At 43.9% G+C, this 15,834-nt stretch overlaps 3 protein-coding genes across 3 annotated transcripts; 2 read left to right on the top strand and 1 right to left on the bottom strand.

Annotated features, from left to right (window-relative positions):
* Window positions 1-231: 231 nt before the first annotated feature.
* Window positions 232-3,960, top strand: LOC133919116 (uncharacterized). The gene is made up of 9 exons (XM_062363382.1): window positions 232-422; window positions 1,415-2,110; window positions 2,202-2,294; window positions 2,379-2,474; window positions 2,582-2,740; window positions 2,842-2,907; window positions 3,015-3,080; window positions 3,163-3,231; window positions 3,394-3,960. Exons 2-9 carry the CDS (start codon window positions 1,475-1,477, stop codon window positions 3,748-3,750), a joined length of 1,542 nt encoding a protein of 513 aa, XP_062219366.1. The 5' UTR covers window positions 232-422; window positions 1,415-1,474; the 3' UTR covers window positions 3,751-3,960.
* Window positions 3,961-5,418: 1,458 nt separating this feature from the next.
* On the top strand, window positions 5,419-7,867 carry LOC133919115 (uncharacterized). The gene is made up of 6 exons (XM_062363381.1): window positions 5,419-5,747; window positions 5,957-6,010; window positions 6,166-6,239; window positions 6,799-6,916; window positions 7,027-7,085; window positions 7,397-7,867. Exons 1-6 carry the CDS (start codon window positions 5,607-5,609, stop codon window positions 7,473-7,475), a joined length of 525 nt encoding a protein of 174 aa, XP_062219365.1. The 5' UTR covers window positions 5,419-5,606; the 3' UTR covers window positions 7,476-7,867.
* A 280-nt stretch (window positions 7,868-8,147) lies between these two features.
* LOC133919113 (CLP protease regulatory subunit CLPX1, mitochondrial-like) lies at window positions 8,148-15,109 on the bottom strand. The gene is made up of 15 exons (XM_062363380.1): window positions 14,279-15,109; window positions 12,887-12,948; window positions 12,649-12,749; window positions 12,473-12,552; window positions 11,999-12,049; window positions 11,818-11,892; window positions 11,665-11,742; window positions 10,469-10,525; window positions 9,753-9,823; window positions 9,554-9,653; window positions 9,333-9,437; window positions 9,174-9,236; window positions 8,969-9,091; window positions 8,717-8,860; window positions 8,148-8,573 (listed from the first exon to the last, which is right to left on the bottom strand). Exons 1-15 carry the CDS (start codon window positions 15,014-15,016, stop codon window positions 8,499-8,501), a joined length of 1,923 nt encoding a protein of 640 aa, XP_062219364.1. The 5' UTR covers window positions 15,017-15,109; the 3' UTR covers window positions 8,148-8,498.
* Window positions 15,110-15,834: the final 725 nt, after the last annotated feature.

Genomic DNA, 15,834 nt, shown 5'->3' with positions numbered 1-15,834 from the left:
AAAAAAAGCTGTCAATGAGCAGTAACTATCTCTTCATGGTTATCATGGTCTCATCCAGTGCCAGTACTAGTGTTTTTTTTTTTGGGAAGAAGTGCTAGTGCTAGAGCTAGAGCTAGTGTCATCTGCACAAGTACACGTGGGAGTGCACAAGCGAAGAAGGCTTGCTTGGCCGGGACGACTATATAAGCAGGCGCCTGGCCGCTTCCGCAGCCTCCACTTGTGTCACGCAAGGCGCGACACACACACACGCGCGCGAGCAAACACCCAAGCGAAGCAGTCAGTCACACGCACAAGAAACAAACAGCACCTCGTCTCCCTCTTCTCCAGGCGGCCAGAGGAGAAGAAAGCGGAGGAGCGGGAGCTGAAGCGGTTATTCATTCGTCCCCTCGTCTCCTCCTCCTCGACCTCGACCCCGTCGACTGGTGAGCTCACCTCCTCCTCCTTCTCCCCTTCCCCTTCCCCTGCTCCGCCAGTTAAGTTCCCCGCCGATCTCATCGGGTGTGCAGGTAGTTTCTTGCCGAATTGCGTGTTGTTCTCGAGTGAAATTTGCTTGTAGGAGATGCGGAGGTTTTTTATTTTCTTTTCCGGTTTTAGCGCACGGGTCTGTTGGGTGGCATGCGCTCGGAACTCTGTTTCTTCGCTTCTTTTCCCCTGATTGATTGAGTGAGTGAGTGACTGCGGCCGTTTCGGTTTCTTGTTGCGCAGATGTTTTTTACTACCTGGTAGGAGTAGCACTTTGATTTGCACTAATGATTAGTTCGTTCCTCCTCTTGATTAAGTATCAAGAGAGTTTTTACTCAGAATGCCCTTCAATCCGATTGAAAGAAGAGGTGAATCTTTGGGCGTCGATGAATGAATAATGAATTGGAGACGTGCTTTCGGAGTGATGGCTTCTATATTCCTATCTAGTCTAAGTTTTGTTCCTAATATATTATAATTTGGGCCAACGGTTTAGGCTACACTGTTCTTATCTTGTGACTTCTTTTGAAGCGATCCATTTCTTAATGCAGCAATTTGTTCAGATGCAAACGGTTTAAGTTAGAAAATTTAATAAGGGCTGCTCTTGGAATCTTGAAGATTCTTCTCAAGGGCAGGGAAACTATACGTTTCTAAATGCAGTTGTCAGACAACTTGAGAAAAATGGGAAATAATTCCAACTTCTCGTTAATCTGAATTGCAGGGTTGACCTTGTTCGACCATACATTGTAGTACTACTTTATTACAGAGAGATAAAGTGTTCTTATGGCAATCACATTTTTTTTGTATCATCGTGTTATGGATCTCAAGTTTGAAATATAGTCAACCCAGCTTTATCCAAATTTAGAGATCTTGAAGTGGCTGCTTCATCTCATTCCATCCATCTGAACTCCTGAACCTTCGAGCTCTGTCTCACGACCATTCTTTTTCTTTTCAGGCGTCAATCTAGCTTAAGGACGACAAGAATTCCTGTAGATCACACAAGTGAGTGAGCGAAATGGGCGGTTTCGTCGATCCCTTCGTCCCGGCGCCGGCGTGGCCTCAGGACGTCGTGTTCACCGGCTCTTCTTGGTCAAGCAGCGCTTCCTCTCTTGCAAATTCTGCAGGCGCGTATGGGGGAGCTACACCAGCTCAAGACATAGAGTTCGACCTCCGAAACGGCTCCTCGCCGGCATTCTTACATGGCAGCGATAAGGAGACCGTGTCACCTGTGGAGCTGCATGAGGAGCTCTTGCGAGCACAGCTGCAGGACGACGTGACGCACGGCCTGAACTTTGAAGTGGACAGCGCAGTGGAGTGTGCTCTGATGGCCGGCACACTGGGCTCGGTACTGAGCACACCTTGCGTCATATCGCTCGCGGACAGCGTCCCGGTCGTGCGCAGTTCCAATGACAGCAGTGGGAGTGAGCAGTCTGGCCTGCCTCAGTTCCTCCTAGGAGAGCAATCTATGCCGATACCAGCTGCATGGACTTCAACGTTCGCGCAGATTTCTTCGTTGGTCGGGGAAGAAACATCGCAGAGCTTCGGTTTCGGTACGGTTAGCAACGATGATCTTCAGCATGAGGCCTGCGCTGCAGATGGGAAGAAGTATCCGCAGCTAGGCAATGTGCCCTCGGCACCACTTCAGCTACATGTAATTGGCCAGAACCATAAACCTTGTATTTTCGCTTAATTGTAATGTGTTCTTATATGACTTTATAATTTTGCATGTTATATGCTTGCAGGATGATGTTGAGTTTGACACTGGAAAGATGCTCTCTTTCACTCCTGGACAGCAAGTGAATTCAAACTTTGACAGTCTGCAGATCAGTCAAAAGGTCAGAATGAGATGCCTACTTTCTTGTTTGTCTTTTTCTCAGACATGTTTCATTTGCTTACCTAAACTGGTTGCGACGTTGCAGGAACTCAGCGGCCTGCATCACCTGAACCTCTCCTCCCTAGTCTCTGGGCAGCTTTCATCGTTCAATGCAACAGGAGCAGCATATAGTCCCAAACAGGTTTCTGTCTTCCTGGTCTCTGTTGATTACTATTGTTCCTACGATTTGCAGTCAAAGTGTCTCTTAACTGATGCTACAAACAACTTTGTTTTTGGTTGTGTGTACAGTCCAATGAAGTCAGCAGTGGCATGAATGGAATGACTGCACCGTTCATAGCTCGATCCGAAGTGCCAAATGGCAATGGGACTGCCGGGAATGGAGCTCCCAAGCCTCGCGTTAGAGCTCGCCGAGGCCAGGCCACTGATCCACACAGCATTGCAGAGAGGGTGAGCCAATTCATGATTTTTCTATTGTCTGAATTTGATCGGTTCATTCAGAGCATGAGGTTCGAATGGAGTCTTAACAATTGTGGTTATGTTTGTTGCAGCTCCGAAGGGAGAAGATCTCTGACAGGATGAAGAATTTGCAGGAGCTCGTTCCAAACCCCAACAAGGTACAGAATTACTGAACTACTTCAAGTCAAAGAACAACTCTGTTTTCCACCTCAGTCAACTTCAGTGCATACCTGTTTCTGAACCTGCATTTCTGCTGTGTCTGCAGACTGACAAGGCATCCATGCTCGATGAAATAATCGATTACGTCAAATTCCTGCAGTTACAAGTCAAGGTTTGCTCACCACCTTCATCCCCCTGTTTCATGCTATACGCTTGCAGTCACTTGTCTGCTAATCTCACTGCTGTGATTGAAGGTTCTTAGCATGAGCAGGCTGGGCGCGACCGAAGCCATCGTTCCGCTTCTGACAGAATCTCAGACCGAGGTAAACTATGCAAGTCTGAATTCAGAGTACATTGTGCTTGTGCTTGTCGACCAATTTAGTATTCACGTTTTTTTTACTGATGTAATCGCTGATCAGCTAATCGGTACTTCAATAAAGAACAAGGTTAGCATAAGCATGTTGTAACTTGTACTGGTAATGCAGCAAAGCTCTGGGCTCCTCCTGTCCCCGAGATCCGGCAAGCAGGCAGGAGGGGGTGTCCTCGGGCAGCCGGAGCTCCGGGATGGCTCGGCCTTCGAGCAGGAGGTGGTGCAGCTGATGGAGAACAACATGACGACGGCGATGCAGTACCTGCAGAGCAAGGGCCTGTGCCTCATGCCGATCGCGCTGGCGTCGGCCATATCGGACCAGAAGGGGACGTCCTCCGCCGCAGTCCGACTGGAGAATGGCAGCGCTTCGGACGATGGCGCCGGCGGATGCGGCAGCAAGGGTGATGTGAAGAATGTGCTGGACGCGCTGAAGCCGTTCGGAAGTGCAAAGGAAATGAAGTCCAGAGCTTAGGCAGCTGCTGTCTCTGAGGGTTTTAAAAAAAGATTCAAGCAATCCCGGTTTAGATGCCTAACAATTCAGTTTACTACTATGTTTTACAACATCCTTTTGAAACTTCGTTCTATCATGGAATCTGGACCTAGCTTACATGTGGAACACGAAAACTTGATTAACAATTTAGGTATACGGACGTATGGTTTATTAGAATCGTTTATTTGTGTTGAGATTTATGTTGAAATGGATATGTGAAGAAAAAATCATATGATAGATAAAAGAATCAACGAACAGATAAATATTAGGAAAAAAAATAGACGGTCAAACATAGAGATAGAAGATCGAGATAGATCACTTATATATGCAGTGCCTTTTGTTCATCAAAAGAATCGAATTCCATCGAATGGCCCCTGATGCATCTCCATAGTTTGCATTTCACTTATTTTAACTGGTTTTGCGGATCGTACGAGAAACTGAAACTCAATGTCATCAACCTCTAGTTTGGAACTGGAACACCAGAATTCTAGCGAAAAAAGTGTGCTGAACTTATGGGTTACAACCTTCCAATTCTCAACCGCCGCTAGGTGGAATGGGTTTAATCATCACGAGCACATACGGATGCGGCCAGAGCCACCAATCGTCGCCTCCTAATCCTTCTGGCGAGCAGCAGCGTGCGGAGCTCAGCCGGGTCGATGTTGGCGGACCGGTCCTCGGGGATGCAATACCCTGTCTTGGGGTCCCTCGTCCACGAGGAGATCTCCTTGGACGATGCCACCCCCTTATTAGTGCCCCTGGCACCGAAGACCCTCGCTGTTGGCGCAACACCTCTGTTTCAACCGTCGCCACGGCGTAGCCCCTCCTGTCGCGACACAAGGGATTCAAGAAACAGAGCATTAGCAAAGAGACGCAGGAACAAATAGGTGACGCGGAGAGATGCAACAGAACGAAGAGAAGATTTGAGGGGTCAGGGACGGGTGGGCACTTGAGCGAAAGCAATGAGGTGAGGGGAGCGTGTGGCATTGCTCTTGTCCTCTCCCTCTCTAGAGATTGAATTGAAGAATGGGACGGCTACGACGTGCTCTGTTTCTGGGTGCGGTGTGGCGCTTGTGCTTTGTATAAATAGGAGGAGGCGCGGGAGAGGTGGTGGGTTTGGTTTCAAGTCAGCCGCGCAGGCGATGCTAGAGTTTTTGCTCAGGTTTTGAGCTGGCGGCGCGGTGCAGTCAGCTAGGATGGGTGACATTTGAGCCCATCAAGAGAGATCCGAATCCTCTGCAGTTGTCACTAACAACAACAAAAAGCTACAGTGTAATGCATTAATACCATCAAGAGCGTATGTCGCGGTGGCAGGTGCGACTGCAGCCTCCACGTAGGGAGAATGGTTCACTCTGCGATACGCGGACCGTTTGTTTGTGCGGCTCGCCCCCACGTTGGATTAGGCAATAATCATTCTTCCTCCCTTCAAAATTACATCAAAATTAATTTAGATTCAAATTTTATAATTTTTACCAATAATGACATTATTATATCCATATTTCAATGTACATGCCTGTGATCATGATTTCATAATTAGTAACGATATAGGAGTTTAAGTGAAATTTAAATTTAAGCTTCAACTTGGATGATGATACCAGGTCGCCTAGACCAAGAGTCCATGAAGGCTTTGCGCAGGATTAAGCCCATCATGGACCACTAATTTAGGCCGGCCTTTTCCCTCGAAACGACTGCCAGTCTGCTGCTCCTACTGCGAGAAGAGAATTTTGGGTTCTCCTTTCGCCGGGATCCTCCGACGACCCTCGTCGGCGACGGGCGAGCACTTATAATTTTGAAGGAGCCGCAGGACGAGGGGAGAGGAAGAGAGAGCAGAGCAGGAAGCCATGGACAGGATGCGGGGCGCGCTGGAGCGGGCCAAGATGCTGGTGGGCATGGAGGTCGACGAGGAGTCCGCGCTGCCGCCGCCCGAGGAGCAGTCCTTCTTCGACGACATCAACCGCCACTGCACCCTCAACACCACCCAGGCAAGGATTCCTCAACCTCCCTTCCTCCTCCTCTCGCTTACCTCTCGGACGGATCCGGGGCGGTGAGCCGTGTCTCGGCCCAGATCTGGCCGCGGATCTCACGAGCTTCTCGAGTTCCCGGGGACCGACGAGGAATCACGGGGCGAGTCGCCGTAGAATCATTCGAGCAATGCGGTCGAGCTAACCATGTCCTGCCCTCTTGTGTGCAGAGGCTGTACGGTTTCGCGATTTGCTTGGCTGCCGGTTTGACGTGCACCTTCTTGGTAAGTTCACCTGCTTTGTCGCTGTATCGCCGCTCTGATGTTTGGACCTCCCCTCCTTAGTTACTCTCGTAGCAAACAACTTCCTGTGATTACTGTTTCTTTCCCACACTCAAACCCTTCTGGATTATTTGACATTTTCATGCTCATCATTGCAGTCGATGCTTGTTTTCTTCAATCCGGTGAAATTCGGGGTGACATTCACCCTTGGCAATTTGATGGCCCTTGGAAGGTCTGTTTCACTAGTTGTCAAAGTCCTGTTTGATATATATCTGCGCCCTTTCTTAGAATCTTTCTGTTACTTCTTTAGATCTTGGTGATGCAGTAAAATTGTGTTGATGCACAAACTAATTTTTCTTAAGTTAAGATACTGCTTCCCAATGAGCAACCTATTTTGGATCAAAGAATCCTCGAGCATATCATCAGCCCTCCCTCGACCAAGTTGTATTTATTTTGTCCTTGGATACCAGTGATATCAGCATGATTTTTGGTTTGCGAAATAACTTTGAACCGTTCACTTTTACACCTGGATGCAAAATCAGTACTTCCATTTCCTCGTCATATCCCTATCAATAAGGTGCCCTTAATATTTTCTGGTGGACTTGAAACTTCATGAGTAATCTTGTTACAGAAGTCTAGCCTACTAATTAACTTTGGCATAGTAGAACACTTCCACTATATGTGTGTGCTGTGTATTGTGCAGGCAACCTTTGTCAATTATTTATTCATCTTTATATGGGTCTCAAAGGTTTTCATCATGTCAGCTAATGCTAGGATCATTTGTTTGGCAGTACAGCATTTCTTATAGGCCCCAAAAGGCAGTTTGATATGATGCTTGATTCTGTGCGAATTTATGCCACTGCTATATACATTGCAAGCATCATAATTGCTCTATTCTGCGCTCTCTATGTAAGTAAAATGATCTTTAAGTCCGAACAAAGTAACAGGCATATGTTATAAATTTTATGTCAATGCAATTTGTATAATCAAGTACATCACTCTTTTTCTGCACTGAATAGGTTCATAGCAAGTTGTTGACTCTACTGGCTATCATTTTGGAATTTGGTGCCCTTGTTTGGTAAGTTTAATTATCCTTCAATAAGTGACCATATGTTTACCTTGCATAATGCTTGTTCAGTCACATTTCTTCTCCTTGAAAATACATGGTACTATTAACCAACATTCCCAGCTAGACTCCACCTGACGAGGTATCAGAGTACATGGCATGAGCTAAGTGCCATTGTATCTTACCGAAGAATTGTTTCTTCACATGTCATTTAGTACACAAACATGTTTACATCTATAAAGGGGACAAGAACATAAAATTAGTGTTGAACGAGCATGGGGATTGATATTGAATAGTGAAGTTTGAATTGTTGGTGCCTGCAGGTACAGCCTTAGCTACATACCTTTTGCAAGGTCAATAGTTTCAAAAGTGATGACATCTTGCTTCGACACTGATTTCTAGATCAGCCATCCTTGTCTACCTGCCATTGCTGGACGAGTAGATGTTGGTAAATCTAGTATTGTACTTTTGACAGATGAAGAGGGAGTCACCTCACCTCCCCCGAGAAGCTATTGTGATCATTGTGAATCGAGTACATCATATGCTAGAAGATCATGTTACATCTTTTCCACTGTTCTAACCTTCATACATTTACTGTCTGTGAGATGCTTGGCGCATTCACCGTGGATACAGAGGAACAGTATTGTGATATCCCTGCAACGGCAGTATTGTGCTTGTGTGTGCAGTTTGTTTGTCAAGGTTTGTTGAATCAATGCTGTAAAAAATTTCACGATGCATGACTGGTAATGATATGCCTCATCTGCCATGATTGGCGGAATGCCGATGATTTTGGATCCTTGGTGCTGTTTCTTCTTCTTTCGATTACACGATGACACAAACTCATCCGCAAGTACGTCCTCAAACGGCTACAAATTTTATCGTTGAAAGTGTGTAAATTATGAGCATTGAGTTTTGAAGTTTTGAACCCTGTTGGATCCACAACCCTACCAACACGTAGTTCCCCGGTACTTGTTACAAGCTGACGCATGTTTCGTACTTTCTTTAGATTCTTGTGCTAAACAAAATCGTAACCCAATCCTCTCATCCAAACAAAGCCCAGCAAACGTTCTCTCATAGTTAAAAAGGATTTCGACAACACCATTTTGCACCTCCATGCCCCCCTTTCACATCTTGCATTCCATTGTTGAGTTTTTAACATCCAGCAGCTATTACAATTCATGAGCATTACATCTTTTATGACAGCAGAAAATAGTCCCTGTACGACATAGATACTAAACCTGCTCGGCTTATACTCTTCCAAATCCTACTGCGAATTATGCAAGGCGTGAGCGGCCGGGCAGTGTGTACTGGGGCTTGAAATAGCAATGGACGCTGCACATTCTGTTTCATTTACGAGGCTAATACTTACATTGATACAAGTGGGATCAGATTTTACAGGTTACACTAGGGTTGTCAAGCCAAGAATCACATGCCTATGGCTCTCGACGAGGAAAGCTCAGCTTCTCCATCCACTTCGCTTCCAGCTCCGTCTCCCAACGCCTGCCACAATTTTCAGAAAACTATTATTTTGGCAGCAAATGTTATAGATCTGGAGATAGCGTTAAGGCAAATGCCAAATAATGTTCCAGTAGCATCAGACAGCAAACAAGGAGGTCAAATTCACAGGATTTAGTAATCTTTACCTTCATCCCGGAGAGATATTGATCCAAAGCACCATCACCATAAAGGATCTTAGCTCCACAGCCAGGTCGGTCCATTGATCCTACTGCATCTTCATCTACAACCACTGCATCGATTCGCTTCTCCCCAGATTTTGCATCTGGGATCTGCAAGGAAGCAGCAAATCTTTTGAAAAAAACAATATAACACACAAGCTCCATTGAGTTTACATGTAAGATAAATAAAAAGAGAAGGGTAATCCACATGTGACAAACCTCATACATGGGATCCATGAGAATGTTCTCAAGGATAGTTCTTAGACCCCGTGCACCCGTATTTTTGGACATTGCCTTTTTGGCAATTATTCTAAGTGCACCATCTGTAAAATGAAGCTTAACCTGAAATCCAACGTTGAGCTGAGCTGAGCTGAGACAGGCAGGGAGATATTACTTTGCACGTTTTCATGGTAAATATACTCACATTATTCATGCTAAACAATTTCCTGAATTGTTTACCCAGAGCGTTCTTTGGCTCTGTTAGAACCTAGAAGGATAAAACTGTATCAGTGCTCCGTAAGTTCTATAATAAAGATGATGTTAGGAAGAAAAAAAAAAATTCTACAGTAGATACGAGGGATACCTGAACAAGCTGGTCCTCGTTTAGAGCTGCCAAGCTGACAAGGATAGGAAAACGTCCGACAAATTCTGGGATAAGTCCATATGCTATTAGATCACCACTCTCAACCTGAAAAAGAAGGCACATTGGAAGACCTCATAAGTTTTACAGCAAATACATTTGAACTTATACTTCCATTCTCTCAGACAGAAAGTCGTCTAAAACAATTGACAACCAATACTCACTGATTCCAGCAAGGATGATGTCACTTGAGCACTTGAAATACCACCAGCCTTCATATTTGCACGGACTAGTGCCCCAAAGCCAATAGAAGAATCCTGCCGTCTAATTTCTCGTTTTTAAAAGAAAAGCAGAAAAACACCTTAGATGAAAACTGACAGGAGACACTAGACACAGCATATTCCAAAGAGTTAATGACAGTACCTCTCTGATATAGTTTTCTCCAAGTCCACGAAAGCACCACCACATATAAAAAGGATATCCTTTGTATCTATCTGCACAGACATGAAGACCATTATAGCATTGGAATTAACCAATGTTTGCATTCTTAAGCAATGAGAGACTAAAAAGCAGGTTCAAGATTTACTTGGCTGCATGAACATTTTTACTTTAGGCCCGACAACTTGTGGTGCAAAGAAACAGTTTGACATGTTTCTAAATTAAGCAGCTTGAAGATGAAATATATCCAAGTATCTGTTATGTTTTCACAACAAAGAAATGGTCTTGGCTACTACTCCCACTGTTTCATATAGAAGTCCAAGTCCACCATAAGCACAGACAAAGGAGGCGTAAAATCTAAAAAAATATTCAATGAAATTGGATCATGCATACCCTTGTTAAGTGGCGTACTAAAACTAGTCAACAACATTCATAATAGTGATTCACAGCATTAAAGCAGGGGTCCAGGACATATTAGAATAACTAAAACCCTTGATCTTCTGAAAGGAGTTACAGAGTGAAATAACACATTTCAAGAAAATGAACTTCAACTGTGAAACAGAGTTAGTAGAACAACCATATCTCACTATATTTCTCTCTTTGGGCTACCATTCAGGATAAGGTAGATGAACAACATGCTATGCATATATTTTTTTTCTCATGGAGTAAAACAACATTGTAGATGAGCTTGCTAACATTACCTGTATATTATCACCACGAGGATGCTTCCTAGCTCCTTTCTCAGGGACGTTGACTATCTAATCATGTCAAAATTTCAAAAGAAAATAAATGATGCATCCACATAGATATAGGAAACAAGTAATAAACTTTTGTTTGACCGAACAGGAAATATCCCCACGAAGGTTAACTGTAGCTAGTTCAAATGGTATGGTACCCGTATGTTATGGCTAACAGTAACAATCGGGTCCCAGAAAGTACACTATAGGTGGGCTTATTTGTGGATTTTTCGGGATTTGATCCTGTGATCTCAAGGTTGCGAAGCCTTAAGGATAATTATGATTACCAATTGCACCCCTTCACGCAAAAGAAAAACAAAACAAAATAAAAAACTCACAAAGATAGACCTATTGAATAGCAACCAAGTGAAACGAGTTCCATTCAAATGGATAATTGGATGACTATGTAACTACATAATATTTGGTGCATTACATCATAAGTGTTGTGAACCCAATGTTGATATCACAAGAGAAGGTCCAGAATGAACTTTGAAATACACGTCACACAGTAAAGGGCAATCCATACTGGGAGCACAAGGTAACAGCAATTAAACCGCCACTACAAATTTCAATACAGATGCAGGCACCACTCAATTCTATGTTGTTTCATTTGACCAAGGATACTGTTATGGATGTTTCTGTAGCACACATTTACTTCATCTTTTAGCTAGTTATTTGAAAAGATTAGATAGCATTTAGAGATAAGATTATATTAGATTTGTTAGGGCTCATTTATAAGGTTAGATTTGTTATCAATTAGAGATAGGATTCGAGTTGATTTGTTTAGAGATAAGTTTGGTAGGAGAAAGTTAGGGGTTAGAATTGATTTAGGATTGTAATTTCCCCTCTCTATATAAAGGGGCAGCCGCACATCATTGTAAGCAAGTAAAGAAGAATTAATCTAAGTCTCCACAATCTATAGTCTAATATCTCCCCTAGCAGCTAACACCGTCCGGCTATCCTCTTGGTAGTGTTTATCCTAACATATACTATCTATAGATTATGGGAGAATCTGTATTTAAAGGCCAGATACATGCAATTTTTCACCCAAATTGCCTAGAGACATGTAAAATTTCAACTCAAATTACAACTCAGTATGCCAACTACCAAGAGACACATGATCTGACAAGGTCACTGGGAGGTTAATACATATGCCTTACCGTGCCTTCCAGCATTTTCAGCAACGCCTGCTGAACACCTTCACCTGATACGTCTCTACTAATGTTAAGGCTCTCAGCCTGCATGTTGGATCATAAACTGATTAATGTTCACACTAAGAGGGAAAATCCAAGCCAAAGACACATGTACCGTACCTTCTTTGTGATCTTATCAACTTCATCTATGTACACCATCCCTTGCTGCGCTGCTTGCACATTAAAATCTGCCACCTAGTTAATGTCAAAATAGAACAGACAAAGCTCAATCTCAAAGGCAAGTATTAAGACAACTTGCAGTTCAACTTTTCATTGCATATAAACGAGTCAAAATGCATACCGTGAGTAACTTGTATAATATAGATTCTACATCCTCTCCTACATACCCTGCCTGCAGGAAGTTGGAAAATTTAATCCTTAGTGTTGAAACCAAGTTTAGCAAGGGGGGAAGAAATAAACTGATGAAGACTGCATGCAGTAGCAAAAAGCAAGATATGATCCCTTTTTATTATTATTTAGTTAAATGGCTCAGTAAGAGCTATAGGATACCTGAATCTACGCATACTTAACCATTTTATCTCATACCCTACACTTTTTTCATTAATGAACTAAGATTATAACTGCAAACACTCAATGTTGAATTAGAATAAATGTGATAGGTACTGTATAATCAATACCTACATTTATGCAGAATTCGTTAATAGATACTTTTTGCTAACATATTTTAAATGATATCATTGACAGATGCTAGCAATGCTGTCTATAATATGCATTTCTGATATTCTCTGGAACGCAAAAATTAGTCAATGCTTGCCTGGGTCAATGTCGTTGCATCAGCAATTACAAATGGTACATTCACAAAGCGAGCTAAGGTCTTCGCAAGTAAAGTTTTACCTGTGAAAGAAATCAATAATCAATATAAATACTGCTGAGTGCCCTTTCTTTTTACAGTATTTTAGTTGATCAAATATAGTAGAAGACAGTACTCACCTGAGCCAGTAGGTCCCATTAACAGTACATTGCTTTTCTCTAGTTCCACATTGTCATCATCATCAGCTTCCCCATCAAAACCACCCAAATCTGCTCCAGGCCTAATTTTTTTTAGCTTATATATTACATAATTAGTCACTGAAAGACATGAACGAATTCTAATGTCTATGGATGCAGCAATAGATACCCTTCATTGTTTTGCAAAAAAGAGGAATTGACGTGGTAAATTGAAACCTACCCCTTTTGTAAATATTGATGGTATATCCGTTTATAGTGGTTGTACACTGCAACAGATAACACCTGCAGGTTTTAATGGCTACATCAGATCAGGACAAATCCACGCATTACTATTGAGTACCCACAACTGAGGCAAAGCAATCTAGATTATCATGGGAATTGGAGTGAATAAATATCTATGCAAATTTTTCACTTTTCATGGCTAATATATGTTAATTCACAAGTGAGAAGAAACTTAAATTCAGAAGATATCCTCTACTGAATATTAGATCAACTGACAGTTCTGACTGGACAATAAATCCGATTCTTTATCATTCTTTCACAGTGTTAAAATGAAGCTCACATGTGCAACTAATCAAAACCAGTAATAGCAAACATATCACAGCTGTTGGATAGCTTAAAGGCTCAACACAGTAAAATCACAGTGGGGCTATTCATTTCCAAACAATCAGTTCAACCGAAGCCAACATTTCATCTGTTTCCTTTTTTTCTATTGGGGAAACGACATTTCTTCCATTTTCACTCACTACAGGTTAAATAGTCTTAGGCCATGTTTGTTTTCTGCTACTGCTGCTGCCAGAAACCAGAAGCCAGAACAAACGGGGTTCTAGAGAAGTGACTTCTGGAGAAGCCAGAAGTTGTTTATGAGGAAAATAAACTAAAGCCTAGAAAATATGTGCTGAAAAGCTAGAAATTTGTTGTAGAAGCTAACATCCTATTTCCAAAAGTAGCTTTTCAGAAAAGCCAAAAGCACAGTTTTTCAGAAAAACCCAAATGCAGAAGCCCAAACAAACAGACCTTAAAATCCCAACTCTGAATCAAAATTCTGATGGAGGGGGAAGAGAGATGGGAGAACACTCTCATTTTCGTTCAACAAGTTTATGAAATAAAAGTATAGATGGCAATGTGTTTTCTTTATAACATTGAAGTTGGTTCATCAAGCTACAGTTAAATAGGTAAAAACATGCCCTTTGCCCCTGTTATGCTTCCTACTGGCCAACGTAATCACAGTTCACATATGAATATGACAACTGCCCATTCTAACCATGCTAAAGTATTGATGTATGTATAACAGTGAGGACATCAAGATAAGAAAGACTTAGTTTTGTTCCGTAATGAGAGCAAAGCCCCAAATTTTCTCACAAACTACACAATGGCCAGTTGGCACAGTAAAAATTCAAAATTTTCAGGTAATTCGCCTCTACGGGAACATAAACAATCGAATTCAGTGTAACAGTCCCAAAAATGAAGAAGTACAACCATCGAAGACCTCAGATTTCACACAAATTGAGCAAAAAGCAGCATCAAGATGCCAACTTTAACCACGAAAAGTAACCAAAACGAGCTCAGGGGCTACACATATAGACGAAAATTAATCAAAAGAGTATTTCACCTTCTTGGCTCTGTCCTGCCCAATCACATACTTGTCGAGCCCCTTACAAATCTCCTTGGGTGTGGGCAGATCCTTCCCCAGATGAGAACTGCCCCATCCCTCCTTCCCCGCTCCCTCCTCACCACCGCCGCCACCTCCGCCGCCGCCGCCGGCAACGCGGACGACGTTAAGGTTGGGGTGGAACGGTGGTCCTGGCGGCATGTGCACGGCCACGCCGCCGCCATCCCCGTCGTCGCGCGACGACGAGTTCGCCCGGATGGCTTCCCAGAAGGACGGGTCCCTGGCCCTCGCGGCGGGGTGGTCGAGGAGATCGGCCCTGACGCGGCCGATCTCGACAAAGGTACCCTGGAGCGGCGCGAGGAGGTGGGGGCGGAAGAAGTAGGCGGTGCGGCAGTTGGGGCAGAGGTTGAGAGCCTGGTAGCCGCCGGCGCCGGCGGGGGCCGAGGGGGGAGGGTGGCGGTGGGAGAAAAGGATGTCCATGTGCTTGGAGCAGCGTGGGCAGTGGGCATCCGCGCGGATTCGGCGCGGCTCGAGCTCGTCGGTGGAGGAGGAGGACGACGACGACGAGGAGCCGCCCCCGGAGGAGCCCTCCCACTTGCGCCGCTCCTGAAGGCGCCGGTGCGGCGGCGGCGGGGCGACGGCTGCAGCGGCAGCCGGGGAGCACTGGGCCGCGGTGAGGGTGGAGGCGGCACGCGTGGCGGCGCCGGCGAGGCGCCTCCACCGGAGTAGGCCGGACATGGTGGTGGGTGCGGATTGGGAGAGTCTAGAGAGAGGAGAGAGAAAGAGAGAGTGATCTACGAAGTATTCCGTGTGGGACTCTTGCTGGGTGTGGGTAGCGAATTCCGGGGTCGTGGATTTTTTTTTTTTTGTGTGGTGAGAGGAGACACGTGGATTCCGATACGGCGATCATTGGAATCTTGGGATCGGATAAGGGACTGTTCGATTCATTTCTGGCTACCAATGTCTCGAGGTTCGGATATTTTTCCTTGGAGTTTTTATCTATTGTTTTTTTCTAGAATCTTTTTGTACTTTCCCTTTTGGTGGATGAGAGTCTCCTTGAATCTTTATCCTTGAATTATTTTCGTAATTTTACTTCTTGAATTATTCGAGATGAGCTCAAAAGGATTTTGATCTCACACGGTTGTCGCGTCCACAGAAAGCTGAGGTCTCGTCACGAGAAAGAGAAGACGATGTCCTCCCATAGCTGAGGTCTCTTGTGTTTTATTCTTTTTAAATCCAATGGATCCAACGATATCGACAAGGATATAGAATTTGGGAAGGAGGAGATGCTTATTATTTATCATTTAATTCATTTATTCGGACGGACCAGACCAACTTAAGACTACTCACGTTGGTGCCCACATCTATCGAAGAAAGAGGTTCTAATTTATTTTTCGTGAAGGATATTGGCGGTGGTCTTGTATATTGGAAATTGCAGAAGGGAGGAGCTCTTTGGGAGTACGACATTCGAAGTTATATTTTTATTATCTATTTAAATAAGACTTGAGAATTTTTCATATTGGAGTCCCCATTCAGAACTTTAAATTCTCCATATA

The sequence above is a fragment of the Phragmites australis genome, chromosome 5 (assembly GCF_958298935.1).
Source record: "Phragmites australis chromosome 5, lpPhrAust1.1, whole genome shotgun sequence".
Classification (NCBI taxonomy): domain Eukaryota; kingdom Viridiplantae; phylum Streptophyta; class Magnoliopsida; order Poales; family Poaceae; genus Phragmites; species Phragmites australis.
This window is presented reverse-complemented; position numbering and strand designations above follow the sequence as displayed.

Bases quoted from the DNA above. Each gene is read 5' to 3' on its own strand.
- LOC133919116 (XM_062363382.1), top strand. From the start codon at position 1,475: ATGGGCGGTTTCGTCGATCCCTTCGTCCCGGCGCCGGCGTGGCCTCAG. The intron at 2,295-2,378 runs GTCAGAATGAGA...GCGACGTTGCAG, and splicing joins GTCTGCAGATCAGTCAAAAG to GAACTCAGCGGCCTGCATCA. The intron at 3,232-3,393 runs GTAAACTATGCA...CTGGTAATGCAG, and splicing joins TGACAGAATCTCAGACCGAG to CAAAGCTCTGGGCTCCTCCT.
- LOC133919115 (XM_062363381.1), top strand. From the start codon at position 5,607: ATGGACAGGATGCGGGGCGCGCTGGAGCGGGCCAAGATGCTGGTGGGC. The intron at 6,011-6,165 runs GTAAGTTCACCT...TCATCATTGCAG, and splicing joins GTTTGACGTGCACCTTCTTG to TCGATGCTTGTTTTCTTCAA. The intron at 6,240-6,798 runs GTCTGTTTCACT...TTTGTTTGGCAG, and splicing joins AATTTGATGGCCCTTGGAAG to TACAGCATTTCTTATAGGCC.
- LOC133919113 (XM_062363380.1), bottom strand. From the start codon at position 15,016: ATGTCCGGCCTACTCCGGTGGAGGCGCCTCGCCGGCGCCGCCACGCGT. The intron at 9,438-9,553 runs GTGAGTATTGGT...CTTCTTTTTCAG, and splicing joins CATCATCCTTGCTGGAATCA to GTTGAGAGTGGTGATCTAAT. The intron at 9,092-9,173 runs GTGAGTATATTT...GTTGGATTTCAG, and splicing joins AATTGTTTAGCATGAATAAT to GTTAAGCTTCATTTTACAGA.